This window comes from Pelobates fuscus, chromosome 5 (assembly GCF_036172605.1).
Source record: "Pelobates fuscus isolate aPelFus1 chromosome 5, aPelFus1.pri, whole genome shotgun sequence".
In the NCBI taxonomy this organism is placed as follows: domain Eukaryota; kingdom Metazoa; phylum Chordata; class Amphibia; order Anura; family Pelobatidae; genus Pelobates; species Pelobates fuscus.
This window is the reverse complement of record NC_086321.1, coordinates 61,731,854-61,749,835: the sequence shown is the minus strand read 5'-3', so window position 1 is coordinate 61,749,835 and position 17,982 is coordinate 61,731,854. Positions and strand designations below refer to the sequence as shown.

At 38.0% G+C, this 17,982-nt stretch overlaps 1 protein-coding gene across 3 annotated transcripts in view; it reads right to left on the bottom strand.

The window, feature by feature from the left end:
- Positions 1-8,389: 8,389 nt before the first annotated feature.
- RAB27B (RAB27B, member RAS oncogene family) overlaps positions 8,390-17,982 on the bottom strand; it is a 263,969-nt gene continuing 254,376 nt past the window's right edge. For all 3 annotated transcript variants that reach the window (XM_063456824.1, XM_063456823.1, XM_063456822.1), the window contains 4 exons: positions 14,727-14,812; positions 11,131-11,234; positions 10,136-10,259; positions 8,390-9,801 (listed from right to left, as the gene is read on the bottom strand). In XM_063456824.1, the coding sequence (XP_063312894.1) occupies positions 9,612-9,801; positions 10,136-10,259; positions 11,131-11,234; positions 14,727-14,812 (504 nt within the window). In that variant the 3' untranslated portion in view covers positions 8,390-9,611. The remainder of the gene's footprint in view (positions 9,802-10,135; positions 10,260-11,130; positions 11,235-14,726; positions 14,813-17,982) is intronic.

Below are 17,982 nucleotides of genomic sequence, written 5' to 3'. Positions count from 1 at the left end.
GAGTATATTACAATTGTAAGATAGATGAGAAAAAGATAAACCAGAAAGAAGGCTTTCATTTTTCTCTTCTTTTCTTCTTTTTTTTTTATAATAGGAATATAAGATGAATATAAATGATTACAATGTTAATGAACAATACTAAGGCAATGTTATAATGTAATGATTACAATATTAATGAATGATATAAAAGGCAGTGTTATAATACAATGGGGGAAATGTGCTATTCAACTGTGTTGTACTGCGTGTTAATACTCTTTTTGGAATTAATAAAAACTATAATTGGAAAGAAAAAAAAATTGATACTATTTAGGGCTTTAGAATCTCATTATTCCTTGTATTAGTTTTTTGTACTTTGATTATTGCTACATTGCAATATTAACATATACTGTTTTGATTGCTGCTTTGTACAATGTTTTCTTTACATGTTTCTATGGATACGAGATGGAGAGCAGCACATATCCTGGATTAGCGCCTGTTGACAAAAGCAGAAGTGATGTGACGCAATTCTCTTATATCTAACTTGCACTAACGTTAACAAAGACTAAAAACCTGTCATTATATTGCCATCACACCGACTGACTTATTTGGTAACAAGATGACTTTAAGCGTGAATGAGAGGGATTTAAAAGATGATCAAATGAAGACAGAGATATTCCGATTGAGTAAGCTGGATAATGATGAAACATGTATCGAGAAAGAAGATCTCATTGACATCTTTCAATATTTAGCACTGATAGTACTTTTATTTTTATTTTTTATTTGCTCTATATATTTAAGAAATTGTTATATTTCATACAAATCTGTGATATCTTCACTGCTACTTCATTCTAAAAGGTGAAGTACCATCCTGAACTGCCACAAATGTGATTTATACCTGGAGCCTTTTTTTAGGCTCTATATAATGTGAGCATTCCATCTGTCATTTACTGATATACTAATATTCTTGTTTGAAGATACTGCACCATTTGCACTTTCTGCCTCGATTACTGGAGCACATACATTGATGATTGTAAGAGGCAGTGTGCTACCTTAAAGGCCCACACACTATTAAGATTTAAGCTGATCCATTATAGACTCCACCCGGTTTGCGCTGGTTTTACAGCATCATACCATTCCCTGAAAATTATATTTACAGTATTACACTATATGCTTTTTGTCTTTTGGGGTTTTCATGGACATGCCATAATGTAACAAGGGGTGATTGGATGTATAACCTTACTGAAATCTAAGCTCTCCACTTATATGACATAGTTACATAGCTGAAAAGAGACTTGCGTCCATCAAGTTCAGCCTTCCTCACATTTGTTTTTTGCAGTTGATCCAAAAGAAGGCAAAATAAAAAAAAAAGTTTGAAGCACTTTTGCAACAAACTAGGAAAAAAATACCTTCTTGACCCCAGAATGGCAGCCAGCTTTATCCTTGGATCAAACATCTATTACCCTACATTGAAAAATGTTATCCTTTAATATTCTGTTTTTGCAAATATGTATCTAGTTGCTGTTTGAACATCTGTGTGGACTCATAAAACCACTTCTTCATGCAGAGAAGTCCACATTCTTATTGTTCTTAAAGTAGACAAAAACCTAATTAGAAGTAAGGGACAATTTTAACACAAAAAGAGAACTCCTTCTGGATTCCATAATGGAAATCAGCCACCATGGTGGAGATCTGCAACCTGGATCAACAACATGTTCACATACATAATTATATTCTTGTATATTCTGTTTTATTTTAAATACATGTCTTTTTAAAAATAACATATTTACAGAACATGATAAGACAACCTCATTAGGCAGATAATTCCACATCTTTATTGTTCCAACTGTAAAGAACCCTGTGGCGAAACCAACCTCGCCACTGGGCCCTGGAGAAGCCTGTTGGCCCGCCTCCTACCTGCTGACTATGGCCCCTGGGTTATTTGGGGCATATTGTATTTTATTGTGCAACGGCTGGCCCTTTAAGCACAGTGAATGGTATTTTATTGTACTGCTGCTGGCCCTTTAAGAACTGTCTGGGGACATATTGAGACTTTGGGTAACAATACCCTTTAAGACTATGGCCCCTGAAAACGTATGGACTTTTTTCGGTGTGTATGGCCCTTTAAGAACCGTCTCCTTTAAGACCCCAGACCTGTAAAATAACTTGCCCCTGGCTTTCTCCCTCTTGGTTCAGTAAATAGGGCTTACTGAACCAAGTACCACACAGGCAGACCACCCAGAAGTTAAAGTGTGCAGGCACAGGGCCGGACTGGCCCACCGGGATACCGGAAAATTTCCCGGTGGGCCGCGGCACCTGGGGGCTGCGCAGGTATGTGCCACCGGGTGGCCGGTCCGGTGGCACAGTTAGAGGGGGCCGGCCGTGTTCCACGCTAGAGCAGCCGGGCTGCAGCCTCGCCAGCACTCCTAATGCTGAGGACTGAAGGAGGAGGGAGCATGTCTCTCTACCATGCTCCCTCGCGGTTCCCACAATTCACAGCAGCTGCTGTGCTGTGAATTGTGGGAACCGCGAGGGAGCATGGTAGAGAGACATGCTCCCTCCTCCTTCAGTCCTCAGCATTAAGAGTGCCGCTGGACCGGCGAGGCTGCAGCTCGGCAGCTCCAGCGTGGAACACGGCCGGCCCCCTCTAACTGTGCCACCCTGACTCCTCTCAGGTAAATGGGGGGGCGAGGGGGGGAGAAAGGTGAGAAAGAGAAACAGAAAGAGAGAGAGAAAGAGACACAGAAAGAGAGAGAGAACGAGACACAGAAAGAGAGAGAGAAAGAGACACAGAAAGAGAGAGACACAGAAAGAGAGAGACACAGAAAGAGAGAGACACAGAAAGAGAGAGAAAGAGACAAAGAGAGAGAGAAAGAGACAAAGAGAGAGAGAGAGTGAGAAAGAGACACAGAAAGAGAGAGAAAGAGACACAGAAAGAGAGAGACACAGAAAGAGAGAGAAAGAGACACAGAAAGAGAAAGAGACACAGAAAGAGAAAGAGACACAGAAAGAGAGAGAGAAAGAGACACAGAAAGAGAGAGAGAAAGAGACACAGAGAGAGAAAAAGACACAGAGAGAGAAAGAGACAAAGAGAGAGAGAAAGAGACAGAGAGAGAGAGAGAGAAACACACAGAAAGAGAGAGAAAGAGACACAGAAAGAGAGAGAAAGAGACACAGAAAGAGAGAGAGAAAGAGACACAAAGAGAGAGAGACACAGAAAGAGAGAGAAAGAGACACAGAAAGAGAGAGAAAGAGACACAGAAAGAGAGAGAGAAAGAGACACAGAAAGAGAGAGAGAAAGACACAGAAAGAGAGAGAGAGAAAGAGACACAGAAAGAGAGAGAGAGAGAAAGAGACACAGAAAGAGAGAGAGAGAAAGACATAAAGAGAGAGAGAGAAAGAGACACAAGAGAGAGAGAAAGAGACCCAAGAGAGAGAAAGAGACACAAGAGAGAGAGAGAGAAAGAAAGAGACACAAGAGAGAAAGAAAGAGACACAAGAGAAAGACAAGAGAGAGAGAAAGAGACACAAGAGAAAGAGACACAAGAGAAAGAGACACGAGAGAGAGACACAAGAGAGAGAGAAATAGACACAAGAGAGAGACACGAGAGAAAGAGAGAGACACGAGAGAAAGAGAGAGAGAGACACGAGAGAGACACAAGAGAAAGAGACACAAGAGAAAGAGACACAAGAGAAAGAGAGAGAGAAAGAGACACAAGAGAGAAAGAAAGAGAGAGACACAAGAGAGAGAGAGAAAGAGACACAAGAGATATATATATATATATAAATAACTATGCCTTTAATATTTACACATATATTAATGTACATTTATATATGCATAATACACAGATAAATGTCATTAATATGTACCATATGTAATGAGCAGATATTGGCCCAGTCTTGTTGCTAGGTGCATACTCCAGCACAATAACATATTTAAAGTGAAGAGCGCACCCACAGGACTTCAAAATAAACAAGAGAACGTCAATTTTTCACAGTTGTGCCCTACATACATTCACCATTTCAGTCCCATTACCAAGCTTCCCTTAAAATGTCATGGTAGTTGGACTGAAACATTGATTACATTCACGTCTGCTTAAAATAATCTGCGCTCTTGTTTTTTTTTAAGCTTATATGTGCTTTTTTTCCACATTGGAGTAATAATTTTTAATTTTAAGTTATCTTTTCTAACTCTGTATCTGCACACTATGCTGGCGCAACGCATTATGGGGCTGGTAAATATTTTTTTTCCAGGGCTGCTTTTAATTCCCAGTCCAGCCCTGTGCAGGCAATTTACCTCCCAGGCTGTGAGGTTACTGCAGGTTAATTGCCGACCACTGGGTGGCCGCAGTTCGTGCAAACGAACACGTGGCGGCGGCCATCTTTGTTCAGTCGAACGCAGTCAGCGGTGTATGCTAAAGATTCTGTGGAACTGAAATCGGCTACACATTTTACCGAACACCGCTGACCCTTACCTTCTCCTACACTTCGTTTTTCAGCTCCAGAGACTAAGTCCCGTTCGACTTAGTCGTTTTTCTGCATGAAATTGACCGACCGCACAGCCCAAATCTATGGAACTGATTTGGGCAGGAAATTGGGCTTGCGGTCGGTCATAAAGGACTTCCACCTAACTTTTGATCCACTGGAGGGATTTGTCTGATTTTTGGAAGTGTTTATGTTTAAAGTGTGCTGATTCCACATATGTAATTGTTATGAAGATTGGATGTATGGTTTTAAAGTTACAAACTGTATTTTTAAAGTATAAAAACGGTATTTTCCCTGGCTGTAATAATTAGGTTAACTGGTTATCTGAGGGGAGGGAACCTGTGGGTTGCAACCGTTATGCTATTGGCTATTTTACCCCTCCCCTGTGGGCGGTCTTATATGTGTAAGATGGAAATAAAAGCAGACTGGGTGTGCTAGCACCTCAGATCATCTTGTACCTTCATGAAGTTTCGGCTCATGTTTGGGGGATTGGAGAACTACACTCTGGGGATTGCTATAATCACTATACTCCCCAGGGTATTATCGCTGAGCTCTGCTAAGAGCTTGTTCCTGTTCCTGCTCTCTGGAATTCGGAGAGGTCCATCTACTGGAAGCTAGACCCTGGTCTTGGGTCCAGAGTGGGTAGCGTGGCGAGAACCCAACCAAGCTGCGGCGGTTCGTGGGAGTCTACAGTGGTTATGGTGTCTGGTGGAGTGCTTGGAGTCCTTGGAAAGCACTAGGAGCATCCATCAGCGGAAGGTACCCGGTCGGGGTGCCAGCGTTTCCATTACAAACCCTTTCCTCAACTCTATGTGAAAACGCCTTTCTTCCAGTCTTAATGGGTGACCTCTTGTCTGTTGAATATTCCTGCTAATGAACAAGTTAGCACATAGTGATTTTTGCTGACCCTAAAGATATATTTGTGCTATCATATCCCCTTTGAGATGCCTTTTTTTCAAAAGAAAACAAATAGTTTCCATAGACTTTCTTCATAACGAACATACTCCATCACCCTTATTAATGTTATAACATTCTGCAATATCCTTCAGTTTTAATAGGAACCTTTTATGTGGACCTGTATCAAACGCCTCTGCAAAATCCAAGAATATCACATGTACTGGATTACCCTGATCTATCCTTCTACATATAATGTAATTAACTGACCTTGACATAATCAGGCTTTCATAAAACTATGTTCATTTCTTCTAATAGTATTGCTCAAAATGAAGGACTGATATTAGCCCTTGACAGCCCTTCAAATAGTTATCAAATAATTTCCAAACCACAGATGTTAATCCCAAAGGTCTGAACTCAACCTGGAACGGCAACATACAGATAGCACTTTTTTTTTGTAAATTCTAGGTGTGTTTTTAAAATGAGTAAAAAATATCAAGTACAGTTTATCAGTGAAAGAAATATAAATTAAATGCATACATTTCATTTTATTTTTCTGTAAAACTGATAAATTAAGCAATGCATTTGTTCAGAATGTTATGTGGCAAAATTCCAAACGGATTTGGATGTAAATATAAAAATGTGCATAATTTCTGTTTTCTGGCTGAAATACTGTTATGCTCTACTTCAGTGGTGTATCCTGGTTTTGTGCTGCCCTAGGCATGAATGCTGGGGGGGTTCTTTCTTTCCCTGGGGTCCAGTGACTGCTGGGCGGGCTAATGGGCTGCTGGGTGGGCTAATGGGCTGCTGGGTGGGCTTATGGGCTACTGGGCTGGCTGCTGGGCGGGCTAATGGGCTGCTGGGCGGGCGGCGCTGGCGATGGAGCACTGATTAGTGAGCTCTCTGCTCAGCTCCCTTGCACGCCGCAGAGTGATGCTTGGAGCCGGAATATGACGTCATATTCCGTCTCCCAGCATCACTCTGGGGCGCGCGAGGAAGCTGAGCAGAGAGCTAAGGGGAAAGTGCTCCCTCGCCAGCGCCGCCCGCCTGCAGCCCATTAGCTCGCCCAGCAGCCCACTAGCCCGCCCAGCAGCCAGCCCAGCAGCAAGCCCAGCAGCCCATTAGCCCGCCCAGCAGCCAGCCCAGCAGCCCATTACCCCACCCGGATTTTTAGTTAGCTGCCAGGCTAACAAGACATTTGCCCTGGACTTTTGGGGGCGGCTTTTTTTGCCACCGCCTGGAAAATGCCGCCCAAGGCAAATGCCGCCCAAGGCAAATGCCGCCCAAGGCAAATGCCTTGTTTGCCTCGTGGCTAAAACATCCCTGCTCTACTTCCTGTTGCAGCCATATGCTAACCAACGAATATTGTCCTATAGGTCTGTGGTATTCAGTATTTTGACATTTGCAGACCTCATAACAGAATATATATTTGTTTGTACCCAAAGCTTAAACTCACTTACATTAGACAGAATTCCATATTCTCAAGATGATTTACCCATAACTTAGCATATGAGAAAGAAATGAAAAGTCAGTAAAATAATACTCTTTTGTTTTGTTAGAACACTTTTATAATGGCAAAATGATAGAATATTTACATAGAACAATTCCCCCCAAAATTAAACATTTAAGCTTACATTCCATTTTTGAATTTGTGTGTTTTTGTTGTTTTATTCTTTTACTTTCCAACTAACCATTTAAAATATATACAATGTATCAAGTGCCTAAAAAAACCAAAACAATTAGGATAAAAATATTGGCTAAGAGTCACAAGTGAATTTTGTGAATTAAAAAAAAAAAAATTGCTAAACTAAGAGCAAAAAGTAAAGCTGGGAAGATTTTCACACACAACTTAAAGCCCAACTTGCTTCTTATAACCTAAATGTACATAATTCATTTTCCTTCCACCAAAAGTCGAGTCACTGTTAGGTAAATAAACTTCAGTATATTTTAATCAATCAGTAGTTTTATGTAATTCGTAACACTATTGTACATTAATCCACTTTTAAAATACATGTTTAACTATGTGTAAATCCAGGATGAAGGCAGAAATGTTATATAAACAAAAAAAAACTTTCAAGTTAGATTAACCGATACAAGAGACTTCAGTATTTACCTATTTTATTAGCACCCATGATTTTTACGGACATTGACACATGTTTGTAAAGATATTACGGAGGATGAACAAAGATCACTTGGGTGATTTTATTTTTTGTGATGAATAACACTGTGTGGGCTCTTGTGGCAAATGCACTAACTTTGGAATGTGTTTGACATATTGTATACATATTGTCACATATTGTCACGTATACATATTTTCTAGAACTCACAGCTTTATTTTTTCCAATTAGATGATTTTTCTTGTAACTGTGACACAGGCAAACAAAAAGATCAGGTTACCCAGGCTATGGATAGAGAAACTGATCCCGAACGCACACATTTTGAAAAGTCATATAAAAGTTGCAGTACCCACCTGCTGGAGTGCTTGGATGTCTAGCCCTGATCAATAGATATTTTTGAAAACATCAAGGTTATTGAAACCAAATTTCAAATTTAAGGTCAAAATAGCAAAATTGGAAAAAAATCTATTTCAGTTCTGTTACTTTTGCCTTAAATTTGAAATTAACTTTGAATTCTCACTTCAGTAAATAACTCTGTACGTCTGCTATGGCAAACAATTCCAATACTGACAGGAATGCCAAAACCTTGCTCTGGATGAAGCTGCCAAGGTTAATCTATTTTAGATATTTGCAAAAACAAAAACAATCCCAGAATGCTTTGTAACTGCATTGTACTTGGAGTGGCAGGTAGTTTATATGTTTTTTGTACACTTTCTGGATAAATGTGCTTCTATGACAGTGGTTAGGCACATTATTAAATGACTAACATCTTTTAATATTTTGGTAGAGTACAGACAATGGAAACATATTTCAATAACAGTGGGCCAGAGGTAAATTTATATATATATATATATATATATATATATATATATATATATATATATATATATATATTGTTAGAAAGCCATTTAAACAGTTTCAGGAACATTAGATGTTTATTTATTTTTAAAAACCGCCTTGGTGTTTGTGCATTAAATTGAGACATGTCCTTAATTGAATAGGGAAATGCACAATTTAAACCAAAATAAACTTACAGGAAAGATGGCTAAGCCATAGAATTTTTGCATTTGAGCTATCTTAATGTAAAATTTGCAATTCTCTTAATAATTGTTCCCAACTTTTGGTTTAGTGAAATCCTACGTGATCATATGATTGATTGACTATTTAAATAAATCAGTATTATGGTCTTTTTGTTAATAAAATATGCAATTGTCAAATACTTCAAAAAACTAGCCCACTGATTCCTATTTAAAACTACATTTATAAAAAATATATCAGCAGTAGACTGAGAGACGGATATACATTTTTCATCCATTGCAAGCAATATCTTCTTTAACATTTACAGGAGACATGGCCGACAGACCTTTCGTTCGCCTAAAAAAATATGTATTAAACCCTTCGCGAAGTTTCCAAAACATGCCCTTCAGATCTTTCACTCATATAGTATCAGGAGATAGAAGAACATACTCATTCTGGAATTTGAAGAGCTAAACACCCAGTTATCAGCACAAAAACTGAGGCTTAAATTAATCCCTGCAAGATTTTTTTTCATTGGCAATACAGACACTTTAAGCATTTTACATTTAACATTTTTTTTGTAAATCATTCACAAATGTTTGGTAGACAGCTACATTTTGTTTAAGTCCAAGTAAATGTCAGGTGCTTCCTGAAATGTAAACAGCACAAGGTAGATATAACACAATATACAGTGGGGACGAAACAAAAAGCCAAACTTTTCTATTCTAGATACGTGCCTGAAATTAAAATTGCAATGACTTTTATACCAAAACTGACCTAGAAATTACAGAAAGATGATTCAGAATAAAATATATGCATTATTTTTTTTTAGACAACAATAACCAGCTTTTTTTCTATAACTTTTTCTTTTTTTTTTAATCATTCCTGCTGCATATATTAATATGTATATTTAACACGTTCTTCACAAGAGATGTTCCATAAATCAGCTAGAAACAATGAGATCCAGGAGGAATTTATAGCACTATTTTTTAATAAAATAATAATGACCGGCGAGAATAAACTGCCCAATGTAGTGGTTTGTCAGCCATGATAAACTTCAGTTTCAAGATATTCAGAGTCTATATATATATATATATATTTCTGTTTTGTTTTTTGTTTTTTTTAACAGGCACATTTCTTTCCTTCTGGTTTTCCTTCTTCTAATTTCCCAGAATTTCCTCCATTAACGGCATCTGGTATTTGGGTCTTGTCCACACATTGTTCCATTCTCTTCATTATCAAGTCAAGAAGCACATCTACTGACTTCTCCACATTCTGTCCAGTAGCTGCACTTGTTTCAAAGTATGGGATTCTTAAATAGAGGAGAACATTCTGTTATCTCCTGGCTGATGTTTAGTTCTACATTGTGCTTATACTTTCTTGGCTATTTCTTTCTTGTAATAATACTTTCTTGGCTATTTTAAAAGCTGAATAAGTTACGCAGTTCCGTCAAGCACTCAAGGAACCAAGGCTAACTGTGTTAGTAGGTAGATGTAGTGGCAAGGGCAAGAACTCTTAAAATAATTTAATATATTTAGGTTCAAACCTTAAATATTAATTCACATAATTCCTTAGGCAAGCTGCACATTACTTTAAAACTGTAGGTTGGGGGGGGAATGCTTTGTTGGGTTTGGCGAATCACTTACCCATATTTATCTGCAAGCTCTTTCGCTTGTCTTTCATTAACCTCCCGTTGATCTGATAAGTCAGCCTTGTTACCAATTAAAACGATGTCCGGGCTCTCACAGTAGGCATTTGCTTGAAGCTGACCTATGAAAAGTAGAAAGAGAAAGAAAAATACAATTTGGGTTACAATTATTTAAAACTGTTGAACTGGTTTAAGATTGGACAATTTACAGATAGGCTTCACCTCTTAAGAACCAACAATGATTAATGTGGACACAATGATAATGGTCACATTCCATAATGGAAAATACAACTAATAAAGAGATGACAGAGCTGTATAGAGCTGTTATACAAGCAAGACAGCCATTCTGCAATTACGTCTGTATGAACCAGAATACAAGGAATGTCATTATTCCTTAAGAGGTTAATTCATGAGATCCATTGTTATGAGTCATCATCGTGAATAAATATTATTGGATTATGGCATTATGACATTAATGTATGTTGTTGGTGCTCTAACTCCAACTATCTGTGCACAGAGTAAGATCATCTGAGGACCAAGTACAGACAGCTAGATGGCTATTCCTATGGCATAGTAACAACTTATAAGCATTTCTTATTTTTCTCTACAAATTGTGCTATCACATAGGAGCAATGTCTGCATGCATCTAAAACAAAGTATACCCACAGGGGTGGGCAAGTAAATACAATACAGGGCAAATCTTCTGTTTCAAGGAATATGTAAATCTCAGACGTATATATTTCAGCCTACGATGGGACTTTATCAATAAGGTACAGCTGAATTCCTCTAGGTACCATGGGCAAGGGGTCGATTTGATATCTTCCCTTTAGGAAATAAAGCTGCACCTCAACAGGTGAAGTCACAATAGAGCAAACTGTATAAATCTGGGGTTGCTTCTATTTATCTTTATAATCACTGAGATTAAAAGTATACAGAATTATACATGTATACATATATAACACATAAATGATTACATATAAAAATGGCACTTACTCATCCAGTTTCGGACATTCAGAAAACTTTGTTGGCTAGTGAGGTCAAACATTAATAAAAAGCCCATGGCGTCTCTGAAAAATGCTGTAGTGAGACTTCGAAACCTAAAAAAGCATTACAAATGGTATCAATAAATATTTTTAAAAATTGTAGCATATAACAAGTACACAACATTTTTGAGAGGGAAAACAATTCATATTGCACTTAATTTCTACATTAATGAAGTACATCCTATGAGTCCCTAGCCCTATTTATGCATGGCTGCACCTTCCTTGTCTTTGCAGTCACAGATCGATATTGTATACTTATGCCAAGTCTGTCTTCTACACTTATTATGAAATCTTTTTTTTTATTTGTGAGTTCCCTTATTCAGCATATTTACAGAATAACTTGTAGGTTTATTTACATTTCAAATATGCATATTACTGTTGTTATTTTCTGTACTGAATCTCATCTGCCATTATTCTGTGCAACAAACAACCGCTACACACAAACACATGGCTTTGCCCTCTATTGCACCTTGCCTGATCATTTATGGGCAAACTAAAGATTTGTGGACCTCAGACAGAAAAATGGGATAGACCATTTTATCCAATTTTATATCCAACAGAAATCAAATTCTACAAAACATATCTCTTAATATTTGCAGTAACCTAACATATGATCACACGCAAAATCTAAAAGGATTATATCCACTGCAAAGCTTGAACTGGTATTTTTTACTCATACCGTAATAGAATAAAATTATGTTAGCTTAATCCAATATGTCGTTTATAAAGCCATGCCTTTTGGTAATAATATCACAGTTCAAAGTGGTATTCCTTAATAATACACATTGATAGCCCTTCAAATTACACCATGAGCACTATACTTATCAAGTTAACATGAAATTACAAGGTCTGTAATTGAAATATTGTTACTACATGTGCTGTACACCAATTTGTTGGTATCATGCCAGGAAAAAGCGTTTTACTGACGATTGAAAATAAATGTCTGGATATTACAAGACTAAGCCCCGTAAGTACTCTTGTGGGTATACCATCTGGCCTTGAACCTTTATTAACCTTAACTTTATTAAATTGCTTTAGCAGTTTGAATCATGTCAGACAATTGCATGTTTACAGTAAGAATTTGGGCCATGAGTTTGCAAACCAGCAGCCACTGCTTTTTAGTTGGATTTTAAGCATGCATACCTTCTCTTTCATTAATCTTCTAATAGTACCATATTTAAAAACATAGACCTTTGTCTTGTTCTCTTCTACCATATGGTTTTCATTTTAGAGTTTGATGATTTACCATATTTTTCAGAATAGTGGGGTAAATCGGCACAATTTCCGGAAGGATGGGGGCTCACAGAGTTTCCCCATCTTGGCAGTCACTTCATTGACTTGCAGACCATGGCAAAGGATCTTATTTATCCTCTAAGTGGTCTGACAGATAGCTGCTTGCTATGACTGGAGGGGGCAGAGATTGAACAGCGAGCAACTTTCTGTCAGACCAGTTTGAGCCTAAGAAGATCCTCTACCTCGGTCCGCAAGTTCACTCTAAAACTGAAGGTAAGAGACGTGAGGTGTTGAGAATGGGCAGAGAGTAAGAGACACAAGTGGAGTGCACAAGGCACAATGAGAATGAAGGACACAAGAGGATGTAGTAAGAGACTCAAGAGGAGGTGGTAAAAGACGCAAGGTAGGAAAGAGACAAAGAGGGGGTGCGGGGGAAGGTAAAAGGATCAAGGAGGGTAAGAAACACAAGGTGGTATGAAAGAGGCTCGAATAGGGGTAAGAGACACTAAAGGGGGAATTAGCAACACTAAATGTGGGGATAAGAACACTTTTTCTTTATTACAAAACAGATTAAGGACTAGCGCACACATAAAAACATGGTTTTAAATTTTACAAGGCAATATGGTGGAACTGAACCCCTATATGTGTTTGCTGAGATAGGTGATTTTAAGTAGCCTTATAAAATGTAAAACTGTATTTTTATGTGTGTGCTGTTCCTTAATCTGTATAATGTATACATTTTGGTCTCTACGGCATCACCATTCCTGTAAAATGCATGTTCCTGGAGTTCCCCCAATTCCTTTTTTTCTTCATTATCAATGGTTTATCCAACAGGAAAGAGGTGATTGCCTAAGAGTGCTAGAAGCCACCTAACCCCCAAACTGTAGTGGTTATTGGCTGATAGCTTGCTGGAAGCAAGTTGCAAAGGATCCTGCTATCCGTGCAGCTCTGATCCTTGTAGCGTCTCCCGAAATCCAAGCTGAAAAAAGTGAAGTAGTGATTATAGCTCCCAATTCCCCAAACATGAGTCGAGACTTCTTGAAGGGGTAAAACGAATGTGTTTATTGATGGCCAAACTCAGCCCTTTTATGATGGTCTTCCAGCAAGGACACTCCCACATGGGACCTTGTGGAAGACTGAAACAGAATATACAGAACCAATCACTGTACTTTACAAATATTACACACACCCACAGGAAGAGTGTAACCCCTTCTCTCTATCCTGGAGATAATTAACTTACCTATCCTCTCTATCCTGGAGATAATTAACTTAAGTGCTTGCAGAGAACCTAATTATCTCCGAGCAGAGAGAAACATGTGCTTTTTACCTTTTAACAAAACTGTATTAAAATCAATAACTCATGTTTCGCTGAACGAAGTCCCCATGTTCCACACACCCAGAGATAGCTTGGATCTGAGCGCATATTATAGGCGAATAGTGCTCAGATCCCATGAACACAGTTCTCAATAACGTCGAGTAAAGTTTAAGTTCACCAGCTGTCCGTGCAAATGTACCCAAAAAGAGTTCCAGAGCGTCGACGACAAACTACCGCTGAGTATTCGGCGATTTAAAATGGCCGCCGCCACATGTTCGGCAAACGAACGCCGTCCACCCAGGCATTTGACAATTAAGCTGCGGTTAACCGCAGCTTCTGGGTGGCTAACAAGCAGCACACTCCGCAGACCGGGTGGTCGGCCCTTCGGCAGTTTGTTCGTCGTTACAAACAGCCTTAGTCCAGCTGTAATGGAAGTTAAACTGCACGAACCCACATACGAGTGTAACAGGGGAAATGTACAATCCAAGCAAGTAAGGCGAACGATGTGATCCAGAGACAGAGGGCTCTGTCCCAAGTGCCTTAAGACTTAACGGGCCAGCATCCCAGGGTAAGAGGCTAGCAATCCGGCTCCTCCAAAAGACAGGGGGGCAGGGCAGTTTGTCACATGCAAACCTAGTGACAAAAGCCATTTTGTCACACAAGTTAGCTACCGAACTGCAATATTTATTGGCTGAGAGTGCTGTAGCAGGTTAGCCCCAAAGCTGTAGTGGTATTGGCTGAGAGTGATGGGAGAATCCTGAGATGCAGTGGTTATGTTACGTTAGAATGACACTGAGATTTTAAACTTTTTTTTTAACAATGATAACTTAAAAATTCAACATGGACAAAAGACACCAGAATAAATCCATTTAAAGCATTATTTTATTTTACTTGAATTGTATAACTAACTACAGACAAACAGCAGTTCCATCTATGTTCTGTCAGTCTATACTACATGCTATATATCCAAATACATCATTAGAATTATAGTATATTACCTTTCCTGACCGGCCGTGTCCCATAGCTGCAAATGTACCTTGAAGGTTTTCCCATGTGTTCCACCAGGGACAGCATTATTGTATACCTAAAGGAAAATGCCACTTTTATTAATACATTTCATAGATTCAAACTAAAATATAGTTTATAAACTATATATATAATCTACAAAAAAGGCCAGTTTTATCTGAAACGTCAAAATATGTCAAACCATACTTTCATCAAATAGTGTTTTAGCACATTGTTTTCGGCTAAAACTACCATTGCTATTTTATTCATCTATGCTTTTTGTTGTTTTGCTTTCTCTAACTGGGTATAATTCTAAGTGGATACAAATGAGCATACATTTTGAGCACTTTAGAATTCTATCACATCTGTTTCCAGAGAAAATAAAGATGCACAACGAAGTCATAGGAACACAATCAGATCTGGTGATAGGACACATTATACAGACTCTATGCCTCCAAACATCTGTGCATGTCAGCTTCATTGTATTGGCATTAACTGCCCAGATCTACACATAAAGACAGCTATAACATTCCCTAAACATGTTGTGCATGCACATTTTGAAGAGTTTTATATAATTTACTTTAATGTCTCAAAGAATCAATGGAGCCTCAGATCCAAAATCAGGAACAATATTACGTGGCACATGGACAGTTATGTGATATAAGACTTCCTGACACGCACCGTTAGAAATACGATTAGCTACTAGGATTCTATATATTTTAAGTAGTATTGTAGTCACTGCTGAATCTGAAGATACTTTACTCGATACGCACATCCTTTTCAATATAAATTGCTCAGTATTGTTTTGAAGATGAAGATTTATCCGAATGTTTAACTGATGATCACCAGAACAAATCTTATAAGATGTACTTAACCATAAACCTTTAAAGCCACCAGGTAGGGAAATCTTTTCTCTTTGTTTCCAGGCATTAGAGGCATACAATGTATAATAAAAATGAATAAAAAAATAAAAAGAAATTGTTGGAGAGTAACAGAACTTCTACGAATCCTGAGAAGATCTTACGGCAGATCTGAATGAAGAAAACAAAATTTAACGTGCAATCCGCCTAGGTCTGAACCATTAGAGTCAAAAACAGTTTTAACAGTAAAAAGAATATGTCTGAAAATGAAAGACATTTATGAGACCCTACTGAGAAATATAGTCATCCAAGGTCCCTAGTCTGGGGTCTCTAGTTGATAGTCCCTATTGGCTAGTTTTTATTCACACATTGTATTATATTGCTAAATGGAATGTCCAGTGGAATGATAGTCCACATGTGGGACTGTTGACGCCTATGATGTTGACATGTCACAGCCTGTCTGAAATATGGAAAGATAAAGGATACTATAATCTATAAGGAAGCATACCCCCTTTATTTCTATAAATTATTAACAAATAAACGCTTCCCCGGACAGCAACCTTTATATACAGTTGAAATCAAAGTTATTCAATCCTCATTGAAAAATTAGGCTTATTGTCAACATTTACAGACTTTCAGCTGTTTGTAATGAACAAATCAAACAAAAGCAATTGACATATCTCAACACAACGAAGGTTTCAAGTAGCTTCCCCAAATTCAACTGAAAATTCAACTTATAAATATTTCTCCAGTTTCAAAATTATCCAACCCTTTTATGGCAAGCATCATTAGTATTTAGTAGAGCACTTTTGCTGTTATGACCTGCTGCAAATGAGATGCATATCCAAACACCAGCTTCTGGCAGCGTTCCTGAGGAACAATGGCCTCCAGTTCAGTAATATTATTGGGTTTGCATGCTGCAACTGCCTTCTTCAAATCCCACCAGAGATTTTCTTTATATATATATATATAAACTGTTTTTTATATGCATTCCATTTTTCAAATAAATGTTAAGCCACTAAGAAAGCAGCATTTTGTTCAGAAACTGACATCAGAGGACTGAGGTTAATTTTATAAAAAAATAACAAGTCAGACAGCTAACATTTGGAGATTGCTTTTTTGACAGTGTACCCAGAGCATAAGCGTTTATTAGCTTCCAACTAGTGTCTTTTAAATAAATTACAAAGTGCCTGAAGGATTTAAAAAAAAAAAAACAACAAACTTCAATTGAAAGCGTCTGTGATGTTATTTAGGAATCTTCAATCGCATTGGTGAACAAACTTTATATTGTTTTCTTATTCAAATGTCAGATATTTTAACTTGAGGATGTTAGGCAATATATAAAGTAGGATGCAAAATAAATATAATTTGATTCTGCTATGATATTTAGTTAAATTATCCAGATCCAATGCTACTCCTTTACTTGGAACCGCTAGTGAAAGTGTTGTTTTGCAGCACAACTGTGATTTCTAACCCCTTCAAACCAAGTTCTTAAATACACATAAAACTGCAATTTTGTGTATGCATTGTTTTTCTGGAAGCACAGAAACACATTTTGTAGCAGGATTCTCACCAGAGCTGCAAACGAAAATCAAATTTACTAACATCTTCATAAAAATTCCAATTTGTATTTAATCTTCAAGTGTAATATAACTGAAAGAGTTAGCTGGGGGTTAGAAACCAGAGGCAGGACTGCTGGATATGTTAATTATGAATCATTGCTTTTCCGTTAGCTGTTTATAAAAAAAAAATTTAGTGTGAAACTTGTCCACCATTCCCTTGTCTTGTTTCTCCCCCCTTGCCATGCATTTTACTGTGCAGAGAAGATCTCATAAGGCAAGGGATCCCCTTCAATATCCACATAGGGATGGTTACATGCCTCCCAACATATCCAATTTCGGCGGTACAGTCCTGATTTTTGGGTCCTGTCTTGCCGTCCTGACTTTATTCACTAGTGTCCTGCTTTTGGTGGAACCAGGGAACTGTCCCTATAAAGTTTAGCGTGAGTGCATCATTAGATGGATTCATGCAGCACCCAGGGCACTGAAATAGTATCTGCCCTCCATGGGCTGGCATGTTTGATTGTCAGGAGTGAGTACCAGGCTGTCCTGACAGTAATTTGATTCTATCTCTGGCCTGTAACCATTACCTCCCTCCTACTGGCATCCTGCTTTTTTGGATGTCAATATTGGGTCTAAGTGGTTAATATAGTAATATTTCATACAATGGTTTGCACATTTGAGATTTACACTGTATTAAGGTAAGTCTGTAATATTTCTGAAAAATGTTGCCCAATATTACACTGAATGAGAAACAAATTGACTTTTTGTCTAATTTGGATTTTATTTCAATACAGCTACTTTGGCCTACATTTTGCAACAGTAAGGAA